Source organism: Rattus norvegicus, chromosome 2 (genome assembly GCF_021556685.1).
Source record: "Rattus norvegicus strain SHRSP/BbbUtx chromosome 2, alternate assembly SHRSP_T2T, whole genome shotgun sequence".
NCBI lineage: Eukaryota > Metazoa > Chordata > Mammalia > Rodentia > Muridae > Rattus > Rattus norvegicus.
In genome coordinates, this window is record NC_141535.1 from 236743805 (window position 1) to 236756406 (window position 12602).

A 12602-nucleotide genomic window follows, 5' to 3' on the forward strand; every position below is an offset into this window, starting at 1 on the left:
TCGATTCGGAACGGATCAAATTCACGCTCGCCGCGGCATGATTTGAACTTAGGCTGTCGCTAGTGATGCAGGCATTCCTGCGACGTAGCAGGCAGCTCCTAAGGACAGTTTTTTATTGCTCTCTGATTAAATTTATATGCATTAAAAGAGAAAACAAATTCGTAAGCCCGGACCTGCAAACCATGAAATGTCTATCAGTTGTCGTGCGAGAGTTCTCTAGGCTGCTTGAGGAACTGTGTGTTACTTGTTCTAGCTGTCACAATGAATCCAGGGTTAACGGTCTTAGCAAGAAAGCGTCCTGAGTATGAAGCCAGTTACAGTATCAACATTATTTAAAACCAGCTGGATATTGATTCGTCCCTTGGCCATCTCCTAACCATAATCTGAGTCTGACTCGGTATAATGTTAAAATTCAATTCGCCATCAAATAAACTAACTTTGAGCAGATGTGCAAGGCATGAATGATGATTGCTGTTGGTGCACTTTGAAAAATGTCAGCATAACTTTTGGCTTCGAAAGTGGACCCATTCAGCCTTCCTACTTTCTAAATCATTGTTCTTCTATTATGGTGTAAGAGTTAGTGAGCATCTAGTGTGTATCAGGCACTTTATTCTTGTTCCAGAAAAGTAAAAAGCAACAGACGTTTTATCAAACCTTAGGTACTTTCCAAAATGCTTGAACTCTGAGGGATGAAGAAAAAAACCCTAGTAGAGAAGGGAGTGGGGTGGCAGGTAGTTGCAGTGGACATAGAGTTTAAAGTATCATCGAGAGAGAAGTGACGGTCCTATCCATCTCAATGGATAGAATGGGTAGGCAGGAGTGTGGCAAGAGAACTCATTCATGAAGAACCTGGGGTGCTGGCCATAGTGGTACATACTTACAATCCCTGTGCTAGGGAGACTGGCACAACTAAGTTTGTAGCCAAATGGGCTACAGAGAGAAAACCTATAGGAAGACAAGAATGAACGGAAGGAAGATGGGAGAAAGGGGAAAAAGAAGGGCAGGGGAAGGAGGCTTTAGAGATGTGCAAGTGGCTAGCTGTAGAAGCTGTGGGGGTTGTGTTGATCAAGACAACACCTTGAAGAGGAGGCAACAAGATGAGACATCTAAGAACGTAAATCCTGTGTTCAGCTGGCTTACCTTTTGGTCTTACCCCTGCTGCTCGTTCACTGATCGCTCAGTCGTTTCACTCTCTGGGGTGTGACGAGGAAATACAGCACACAGTAGCATGGGTGGAACTCAGGATAGAGTGGTGAGCCACACCGTTAACAAGTGTATAGTTTTCCCCTAAATGAGAGCCCGTTTCTAAGAACAATGCCATTAGTGTGATGGGTAGACTTGATAAACTTCTGGTTTGCAGAATGTCCACTGCCTAACCGCTTTATAGAGAGTCCACTTATGTGGACATTATTCAGATGTTGGGGGACACAGAAATTAGGCCATAATATTTGATTTACACTGAAGATGAAGAAGTATCTTGGAGATGTTTGAAGGGATACAACTTGTAGATATATGAAGGAAGACAATATATAAAAGCAGTGAGGGTTCCAGCTTTGGTGGTTAGGTGGGTGCTAATAGAAATAGATCTTACATCATTATTTAATTTGTTATTATGAGCAAATGTAGTTTCCCACCACCCACGCAGGTGTGCGTGCTCGCATGTGCACACGCACGCACACACTCACAAATTAAATTTCCAGGTTTTTCAAAATTGTGAGTCATAGTTAAGGGTAAAAGGCTTGATTACAGAATCAATTGTGAATCCCATGATCTGCACAGCATCAACAGGCAATGGCAGAGGTTGGATCTTGATTGATACCAAATCTAAAGCAATCTACATATTGTGTTTTGTCTTCATTTGTTTTAGGGTCCCCAAGGACCAAGAGGTCAACCAGGACCCCCTGTGAGTTAATTTATATGTATATCTGTTTGTGATTGATGAACATAGAGTTACTAGTTTGAGATATTTACTAACTGGGTTTCCTTTGTTTTGTTTTGTGATTTTGTTCCAGGGTCCACCTGGAGCGCCCGGTCCACGAGTAAGTCTTCTTTTGGTTCTATTCTGTTCTGCCTCAGAATATAATCTCTCTCGCGCACGCGCTCTCTCTCTCTCTCTCTCTCTCGCTCTCGCTCTCGCTCTCTCGCTCTCTCGCTCTCTCGCTCTCTCACTCTCTCACTCCATGTGTGTGTGTGTGTGTGTGTGTGTGAGAGAGAGAGAGAGAGAGAGAGAGAGAGAGAGATTGAGAGAGAGAGAGAGAGTTTTGCAGGTGTGTTGTGGAGGCCAAAGGAGGATGTCAGCTCTTCTTGTTCTATCCGTCATCTCGAGACAGGTTCTCTTACTGAACCTGTAACACTTAAGACCCAGCAATACATCTGTCCATGCTCCTACAGTTGGAGTTTGCAAACTTGCTCACCCATGCCTGCATTTTCACGTGAGTGCTGTGCTGACTCAAGTCCTTATGCTTGATGGCAAGTGCTCTTATCCACTGAGCTCTCTCTCCCACCCCATCACGTGAACCTTGACATCACATCCTTAAAGTCATCACATCCTTCTGGTATACCTTAGTTCTCTTTGGTAAGCCCACCAGCTATGAGAACTTGGAATCCAAGTCCCGTATTTCTTATCTAGAAAAGAGTGATTGCATTTCTGCTTTTTTTGTTTGTTTGTTTGTTTGTTTTTGGCTCATTTTGAACATTGAACAGTAGAAAAGCATCCAGCACAGGATAGTACTCCATTTCTTCTTGTTTCTGGGGCTTGGATCTTCATTTTAAATCTTTTTTTAACCATAATTCTTTTCTTCAGTTTTACATAAATCCTTGTCAGTTGCTGGTGTCTGGAGAAGCCATCAAATGGCTCATGTTTTTGCTTTTGATCTCACCACCACAGCCTAAAACATGCTAGGCTTATTTTAGAATTACATTTCTATTTCTTTGGCTATTATCTCTGATATTTCAATATTCTAAATTTAGATCCTCTATCTCCTATATATTTTAAAACTTCTTTGACCTCTGCTTCCTATGCAAGGTCTCTGTATACCCCCAATCTTAGCCATACCTCATCCAATTGGTCTCCTGGTCACATACAGTGGAAAGTAAACACATTTCCTTCCCAGTTGACATCCACTCTTTGCTCCAAGTAATGGTCAGCCCGATGTCTTCCAAGCCATAATCATTTCCACATGCTGTCCTTGGTTCATTTACATCATGATAGTTCTGGATAGCTGTCCACGATGTTCCGTGCTCAGCAGATTCGGAGCTCTGTATTTCCCTCAGCCTTGCTTTACAGCTGGGAACAATTTTCCAGTGACTGTCATGGATCTTTCACACTCACTATGCCTCTCAGATCCTTCTTGTCCTCTACACCCTTATAATGCAAGGACTCGACCCTTGCGTGACCAGTGTTTCCCCGTCTTACCATGGCTTTGAGAAGCCAAGACTCTCCTCCTGAAACTAAGTTCTGAAGAGTGACAAAATGAATGGCAAACTAGAAAACTATAGCAAAAATGTTTGTAGTTGGGTACCTAATTAGAGGAGGTATAACCTGGTCTCAGCTGAAAGATCAATGAGTTGCTACACAACTACAATGAAGGAGACACATGAACAGTTCCTTCTTTGATAAAAATAAATATGAATGTGAATATACACTTTTAGGAATTAAGAGGCTTAAACTAGAAGATACCTATGCTTAACAAATGGGTTCCCCATAAATGCTATGTTTGATTCCTTCTTTGCCCCCACCTCGTCTTCTTTATTCTTGACAAATGTGAAAGCACATCTCATCACACTGTCTGCAGAGGCCAACATACAAACAGAGTCTAGCATTTGTGCAGGAGAAATGATAGCTGGGGGTTGGGGATTTAGCTCAGTGGTAAAGCGCTTGCCTAGGAAGCGCAAGGCCCTGGGTTCAGTCCCCAGCTCCGAAAAAAAGAACCAAAAAAAAAAAAAAAAGAAATGATAGCTGTCACAGCCTCCCTCAAATCTTCCCAATCCATCTCCTCATTACACCCTGAGATGGAATTGATAGCTCTCCCTTCTTGATCCATGTTTATTTTATGTTTGTTCCCCACTCAAGTCCTTAATACACATTTGTTGAATACATGCGCCATGTCTGCACACACCAAAACAAAACCGAAAAAAAAAAAAAAAAAAAACCATACATCACTCCTCTCAGACTACTTCGGAATGAATCCCCTAAGGAAAAGGTTTCACTTGGAGATAGGATAACAGGATTAGAAGTCTAGTCAAGCACAGTGGCATGTGAAGTAATGCTATAGCATTAATACTCAGGAAGCCGAGGGACACAAATCCAAGAACAGCTGGGTGACGTTGTGTGACCCTCTCAGAAAAACAAAACAAAGGATTACAAATCCTCTTGGTAATTATTGAGCAATTACTTCAGATTTCGGGTGTTCCCCTCCCCAACAACCCCTTCCAACCTACCCACCCTGACATTCCCCTAAACAGGGGGATCTAGCCTTGGCGGATCAAGGGCTTCTCCTCCCATTGGTGGCCAACAAGACCATCCTCTGATACATATGCAGCTGGAGCCATGGCTCAGTCCATGTGTACTCTTTGGATGACGATTTAATTTCTGGGAGCTATGGTTGGTTGTTCTTATGTGATCACAAACCCTTTCAGCTCCTTCAACCCTTTCTCTAACTCCTCCATTGGGCACCCTGTATTCAGTTCAATGGGTGGTTGCGAGCATCTGTCTCTGTATTTGTTATGCTCTGGCAGAGCCTCTCAGGAGACAGCTGTATCAGGCTCTTCTGAGCATGCACTTCTTGGCATCAGCAATATTGTCTGGGTTTGGTGGCTGTATGTATATGGGCTGGATCCCCAGGAGAGGCAGGCTCTGGACGGCCTTTCCTTCAGTCTCTGCTCCAAACTTTGTCTCTGTATTTCCTACTGTGAATATTTTTGTTTCCATTCTAAGAAGGACTTGAGCATATGTACTTTGGTTGTCCTTCTTCTTGACCTTCGTGTGCTCTGTGGATTGTATCTTGAGTAATTCAAGTTTTAGGCTAATATCCACTTATCAGTGAGTGCATACATTGTGTGTGTGTGTGTGTGTGTGTGTGTGTGTGTGTTTTGTTTTTTTGTTTGTTTTTTTCTTTTTTGAAATTGGGTTACCTCACTCAGGGTGATATTTTCTAATTCCATCCATCTGCCTATGAATTTCATAAAGCCGTTGTTTTTGATAGCTGGGTAATACTCCATTGTGTAGATGTACCACATTTTCTGTATCCATTCCTCTGTTGAAGGGCATCTGGGTTCTTTCCAGTTTCTGGCTACTATAAATAAGGCTGCTATGAACATAGTGGAGCATGTGTTCTGCATTAAACCCATCTGGTTCTGGGCTTTATTGGTTGGGAAACTTTTAATAACTGCTTCTATTTCTTTAGGAGTTATGGTACTGTTTAGATGGTTTATCTGTTCCTGATTTAACTGTGTTACCTGGTATCTGTCTAGAAAATTGTCTAATTCATCCAGGTTTTCCAGTTTTGTTGAATGTAGGCTTTTGTAGTAGGAACTGATGATTTTTTGAATTTCCTGAGATTCTGCTGTTATGTTTCCCTTTTCATTTCTGATTTTGTTAGTTTGGATACCGTCTCTGTGCCCTCTGGTTAGTCTGGCTAAGGGTTTATCTATCTTGTTTATTTTTCAAAAAACCAGCTCCTGGTTCTGTTGATTCTTTGTATAGTTCTGTCTGTTTCTACTTGGTTGATTTCAGCCCTGAGTTTGATTATTTCCTGCCTTCTACTCCTCTTGGGTGTATTTGTTACTTTTTGTTCTAGAGCTTTTAGGGGTGCTGTCAAGCTGCTAGGGTATGCTCTCTGCAGATTCTTTTGGAGGCACTCAGAGCTATGAGTTTTCCTCTCAGCACAGCTCTCATTGTGTCCCATAAGTTTGGGTATGTTGTGCCTGCATTTTCATTAAATTCTAAAAAGTCTTTAATTTCTTTATTTCTTCCTTCACCAAGTTATCATTGAGAAGAGCGTCGTTCAGCTGCCATGTGCATGAGTTCTTTCTGTTGTTTGTGTTGTTATTGAAGACCAGTCTCAGTCCATGGTAATCTGATAGGATGCATGGGGTTATTTCAATCTTCTGTCTGTTGAAGCCTGTTTTGTGACCGATTAAGTGGTCAGTTTTGGAGAAGAAACCATGAGGTGGTGAGAAGAAGGTATATCCTTTTGCTTTAGGATAGAATGTTCTATAAATATCTGTTAAGTCCATTTGGCTCATGACTTCTCTTAGTCTGCCTACGTCTCTGTTTAGTTTCTGTTTCCATGATCTGTCCATTGATGAGAGTGGGGTGTTGAAATCTCCCACTATTATTGTGTGAGGTGCAATGTGTGCTTTGAGCTTTAGTAAGGTTTCTTTTATGAATGTAGGTGTCCTTGCATTTGGAGCATAGATATTTAGGATTGAGAGTTCATCTTGGTGGATTTTTCCTTTGATGAATATGAAGTGTCCTTCCTTATCTCTTTTGATAATATTTGGTTGAAAGTTGATTGTATTCTATATTAGAATAGCTACTCCAGCTTGTTTCTTGCCACCATTTGCCTGGAAAATTATTTTCCAGGCTTTGACCCTGAGGTAGTGTCTGTCTTCGTCATTAAGGTGTGTTTCCTGCATGCAGCAAAATGCTGGATCCTCTTTACGTATCCAGTCTGTTAGTCTATGTCTTTTTATGTTAAGAGATATTAAGGAATAGTGACTGTTGTTTCCTGTTATTTTTGTTGTTAGAAGTGGAATTATGTTTGTGTGGCTCTCTTCTTTGGGTTTGTTGCAAGGAGATTACTTTCTTGCTTTTTCTAGGGTATAGTTTCCTTGTGTTGGAGTTTTCCATCTATTATCCTTTATAGAGCTGGATTTGTGGAAAGATATTGTACAAATTTGGTTTCGTCATGAAATATCTTGGTTTCTCCATCTATGTTAATTGAGAGTTTTGCTGGATATAGTAGCCTGGGCTGGCATTTGTGTTCTCTTAGGGTCTGTATGACATCTGCTGAGGATCTTCTGGCTTTCATAGTCTCTGGTGAAAAGTCTGGTGTAATTCTGATGAGTCTGCCTTTATATGTTACTTGACCTTTTTCCCTCACTGCTTTTAATATTCTTTATTTGTTTTGTGCATTTGGTGTTTTGACTATTTTGGAGTTCTGTATGCTTCTTGTATGTTTATGGGCATCTCTTTCTTTAGGTTAGGGAAGTTTTCTTAATTTTGTTTTGTTTTCATAATTTTGTTGAAGATATTTACTGGCCCTTTAAGTTGGGAGTCTTTGCTTTCTTCTATACCCATTATCCTTAAATTTGATCTTCTCATTGTGTCCTAGATTTCCTGGATATTTTGGTTTAGGAGCTTTTTGTGTTTTACATTCTTTTTGATGGTTGTGTTGATGTTTTTTTCTATGGTATGTTCTGCCCCTGAGATTCTCTCTTCTATCTCTTGTATTCTCTTGGTGATGCTTGCATCTATGACTCCTGATCTCTTTCCTAGGTTTTCTATCTTCAGGGTTGTCTCCCTTTGTGCTTTCCTTATTGTTTCTATTTCCATTTTTAAATCCTGGATGGTTTTGTTTAATTCCTTCACCTGTTTGGTTGTGTTTTCCTATAATTCTATAAGGAATTTTTGTGTTTCCTCTTTAAGGGCTTCTACTTGTTTACCTATGTTATCCTGTATTTCTTTAAGGGAGTCATTTATGTCCTTCCTAAAGTCCTGTATCATGAGATGTGGTTTTTAAATCTATATCTTGCTTTTCTGGTGTGTTTGGATATCCAGTATTTGCTTTTGTGGGAAAACTGGGCTCTGATGATGCCAAGTAGTCTTGGTTTCTGTTGCTTAGGTTCCTGTGCTTGCCTTTTGCCATGAAGTTGTCTCCGGTGTTAGCTTGTCTTGCTATCTCTGACAGTGGCTTGACCCTCCTATAAGCCTGTGTGTCAGCCCTCCTGTAGACCTGTTTTCTTTCAGAGGGATCTGGGTACAGAGAGCTATGGGACCTGGTCAGTTCTGGGCACAGGCAGCTACTGAAAGGGTCCTGTCCCAGGCTGCTCCTGGATTTGTGTGTCCTGAGGCCTCCAGGTGGGTCACTCAGAACAGAAGAGTTGATCTCACCTCTACTCGAAGGTGTATCAGTGCTCCTGGCGACTGGCTTTCAGCTCTGGGAGCAGGCAGAAACTGGAAGGGTTCTGCCCCTGACTGCTACTAGGTTCCTGTGCCCAGAGGGCACAGAAGGCACTAGGCGAGTTTCCCTTGTGCCAGGAATGTGAGGAGAAGTAGTTGTCCTCTCTGAGCTCTCAAAATTGTCTGTACCTCTGAAAGTCCAGCTCTCTTCCCCGCGGGATTTGGGCACAGAGACCACAAATCTTATCTTAATAAAAATCAACTATTAAAAATCCTCAGCACATCATTAATGGTAAGCCATTTTATCAGCTATATTTTTGTGTCAACCTTGTCACGGTGTAAAAATGTCTTGCTGTGGGGCAAGATGAAAGAAGTTTGACAAGTTCTAACCCAGCTTCCATTCCCCGGCCCTCCAGCAAAGGCCTATGGGATTAAGTTGACTCACAATCCTGAAGCACAATGAAAAGCAGTGCTCCAAGAAAGCAGTGTTTGTGGTTGATGGTGTGAGTATGGAGGTCTGGGAATGATTAGACCTCAGTGTCTGAGGTATGATACTTAGAAATTAATGAAGAAATCTACCCCGGGATGCTAGAGATACCCCTTCATGGGCCAAAGGGAGCAGCAGGGTGAGAATGTGTGTGGGTGTGCCTGTGTGTGGGTGTGTGTCAGTATATGTATGTGTACGTGTTTGTGTGCATGTTGATATACATGTGTGTGTCTGTGTGCATGCTTGTGTATATGTGTTGGGGTGTAGTAAGACAGAGACAATAAAGTTTCAGCTAATTGTTCAAGGGTCAACTGTGAAATTTGAAGATGTGGGTTGAGCAGTGGCAGACAGGTCCTGGCTTCAAGGACCACAAGTACCTCCACCACAGAGAGGGTCAAGTCCTAGAATTGATTCCTAGTCCTCGATGTTGTCACTATCTACCTACCTTGAGACTTTAGAACTCTGAAAAGGGAAAATCTCCAAAACCCTGAGGTGCCCAGGTTAGATCTGTGTCACCCCCATGAGCATAGGAGAAGAGGACTGCATTCTGGCAGAATAGAATGAAGCTTACCTCATTCCCATTATTCGAAACTGTGAGGTGTCTCAGCAGCTCTTAACAGTACGCTCACTCCTTATTCTGTTTCCTGTTTTATGTGCATGTTTGTAAAAAGGAAAAGGGGGGTTAAGTGATTTCTCACATGATAATGTGCTCTCTCTTTTACTAGACTACATGAGGAGGCTGTTTTGTTTTATTTCATGCTGCCCCCTTTCTCTGTACCTAATGATAGCTTTATACTTAGATGTGGGCAGTTTCATGCCCATATTTAAAGCATGATGTGATTTTCATGTTATAATATGTTCTCTTAAACTGGAGTGCATAAAGCCTTTTTCTTTCATTTTTTCTTTTCATCCCTTCACTGAGCACAGAGCTTTTCCTGATTCTTTGTTTTGAAGCAGTGTCCCAGGCTCACCTTGTGCTCAATTTCAAGTGCTGGGATTACAGTGTCGCCACCACACCCAGCTCCACTTGGAAGCTCTGTGCTCAGATGAGGACACTCAGAGCTGTTACAGAATGACTGTCCATGAAACGCTTAACTCAGTCTGGCTGGGTTTTCAAACTTGTCTCTTGAGAAGAGACAAATCAGCATATGGAATTCCCACTAAGTGCCAATGAATTCCCACTATGTGCCAAAGAGTCAAGTGGGCATTGGGAATATAGTCCAGGGATTACAGAAATGTGAAGAATGCCCCCCCAAAAAGAAAAATTTCATGACACTTAATCATATGGAATGTCTTTGTTTTCTAATGTCTATTTCTAATGTCTAATGCCTTTTTCATTGAGCTGTTGTTTGCACAGGCCATGGTTAAAATGATGGGTGCCTTGGCATTGTTAAGTACCAGCCTCTACTGGTCCTCATTGTATTCCTCACCCACATATGATCAGAGAAGGTAGACCACTCATTGCGTTCTCTCGTTCAATCTTCTGTTGGCGAACATGTAAATTGTTTCCAGTCTTTGCAAACACAATTAGTCAAATGTCCTGTCAGTACACCTATCATTTTATATATGTAGAATATCCTTAGGACCAACTGCAAAGGTGAGATGTAGTTAACCAGCATCCCTTCCAGCACCCCTGGGACAAAGCGCATAAGAGAAACAACTCAGAGTAAAGAGTTACTTTGACTCGGTTTCAGAGGTTCTGTGAGTAGCCACTTGGCTACATTGTTTCTGATGTCACCGAATATCAGATGGTAACCAAGTGAGGGGAGACACTGACATCCCAGACCTGCTTTAGCCCAGCCTGGCCTTGAACTCATAGATCTGCCTGCCTCTGCCTCCCAAGTACTGAAATGAAAGGCATGTACCACCACTACCTGTCCCAAACCTGCTTTAAAGTCATATTCCTGACAACATAGCTTCTTTGTAAAAGACCCCATCACCGGAAGGTCATACTAGTGGCCAAGTCTTTCATATGTGGACCTCTGAGGCACTATCCAGATCCAAACTCTGCTGAATGATCAGCATATGTACATAGCACATTTTGGCTTAGTATATGTAACTTGAAAATTGCCATTTTGAGCACATATAGATGTACTTCTGGCATTGCTAATATCTACGGTTTTGCAACTGGTGTCAGCACCGGGTTCCAGACCCTTTCTCATCTTCCCAAGTTGAAACTCTGTCTTCAAACCAATAAGTCCCAGTTTTCCTTCTCTCAAGACCCTGGCAATCACCATTCTCCTATCTCAGTGAACTTGGCTAGTAGGTATTTCATACGAGTTAATCATGTGACATTTGCTCTTCTGTGGTTGCGTTACTCTCGTAGTATTCCTTGACCTTTCATCCTGTCATAAGCAAATGTCAGAATTTCATTATGTAGGCCTAAATAATATTCCATTAAGTTTATACAACATTTGGTTTGGTTTATCAAGATGAATACCTACATGGCAGCCATCTTTTGGGCCTTTTGAATAATAACACTATGAACACAGGTATATAAATACCTGAGCCCCAGTTTCTGACACATTGGGTACATAGCTGCTAATGAAATTGTTCAATCACATAGTCATCCTATAAACTTTGGAGGGACCACCATGGTGAGATACACAGCATCTGCCCACTTCCTTTTGGTTTGGCTTGGTTTTTATTTTTGAGTTTATAATTACAACATTATCCCTTGCTTTTTCCTCCCCACAAACTCTCCCATATGCCCCTCCAACTCTCCTTCAAATGCACGGCATGTTTTTTACTGCAGTTGCATACATTTGTGTGTGTGTGTGAGAGAGAGAGAGAGAGAGATTATATATACTTATATATATATATATATGTATATATATATATATATATATATAATTCAACACAGAATTAGATTGTCTAGTACCACATGGTCATCCCTGAAAACAGACATACAAGTAGAGTTATATGAACAGAACAGATTGTTTAGTAATAGTAATTTGTATGTTTAGTAAATATATATACATATATATTAATACAGCTTAGTAATATATAATAATATAGTTTAGTAATGATACAAATAGTAATATAGTTTAGTAATGATACAAATAGTAATATAGTTTAGTAATATATATATAGCTTATATAAATACTTAGGATTATAGTATATAGTTTAATATATATAAATACTATATAATATAACTATATAATATAGTAATATATATATATTACTAAACATAACCTGTTCTATCATATAACTCTACTTGTTTTCAGGGCTGACCATGTGGCACTAGAAAATCTAACTCTGTGTTCTTCCCCAAGAAATGCCACCCGTCCCTATCCCAGCTTTCTTCTGTTGCCTGTATCTCTTTGTGAGCGGATTAGAGCTCATGGGCTTTTCTCTGCCTATTTGGTTGTGTTGGTTGGTGTCGTCCTTGTTAAGCTCATGTTTGGGACATCATGGTGGTGAGATTTCTGGGTTAAGGCCTGCTCAGCCAGACGGAGACCATGCCTGGTACTGGAAGCCTAACTGCTCAGCACTAGTGGGTACTGTGTGATATTGGAAGCATAGCTATTGGATATTGGACACGAAGAAAATCTACAGCCACTAATTTCCTAAACCAATATAATCCCTAGCGACAACCTATAGCCATTTGTCCTTATACCCCCAGTTAAGTGTAGTCTTCACCCCTCATCAAAAAACTGTCCTTTGCTGCAGATAGAGACTACTACAGAAAACCATAACTAATCAAACTTTAGGGCTGTGGAGGCCAGTCCCAGTGGTTTGGTACTGTGAGACAGGATCTTGCTGGGTAGCCCAGGATGACCTAGAATCGCGGTGTAGCCTAGGCTGACCTCACGCTCTCAGTCACCCTCCTCTTCATCCTTCCAAGTGCGAGGATTACAAGCCCTCCACACCCAGATGAGTACCCTCTCCATCTCTGGAGGAGTTGGGGCAATACTTAGGATTAAACCCAAGACCCCACATATAATAGACAACTACTTGACCACTAAGCTATGTCCCACCCCACCCCAC

The 12602-nt window shown here is 41.3% G+C and overlaps 1 protein-coding gene across 3 annotated transcripts in view; it reads left to right on the top strand.

The window, feature by feature from the left end:
* Col24a1 (collagen type XXIV alpha 1 chain) overlaps positions 1-12602 on the top strand; it is a 257704-nt gene that overhangs the window by 224972 nt on the left and 20130 nt on the right. For all 3 annotated transcript variants that reach the window (XM_087631264.1, NM_001447429.1, XM_087631268.1), the window contains 2 exon segments: positions 1868-1903; positions 2013-2039. In XM_087631264.1, the coding sequence (XP_087487390.1) occupies positions 1868-1903; positions 2013-2039 (63 nt within the window).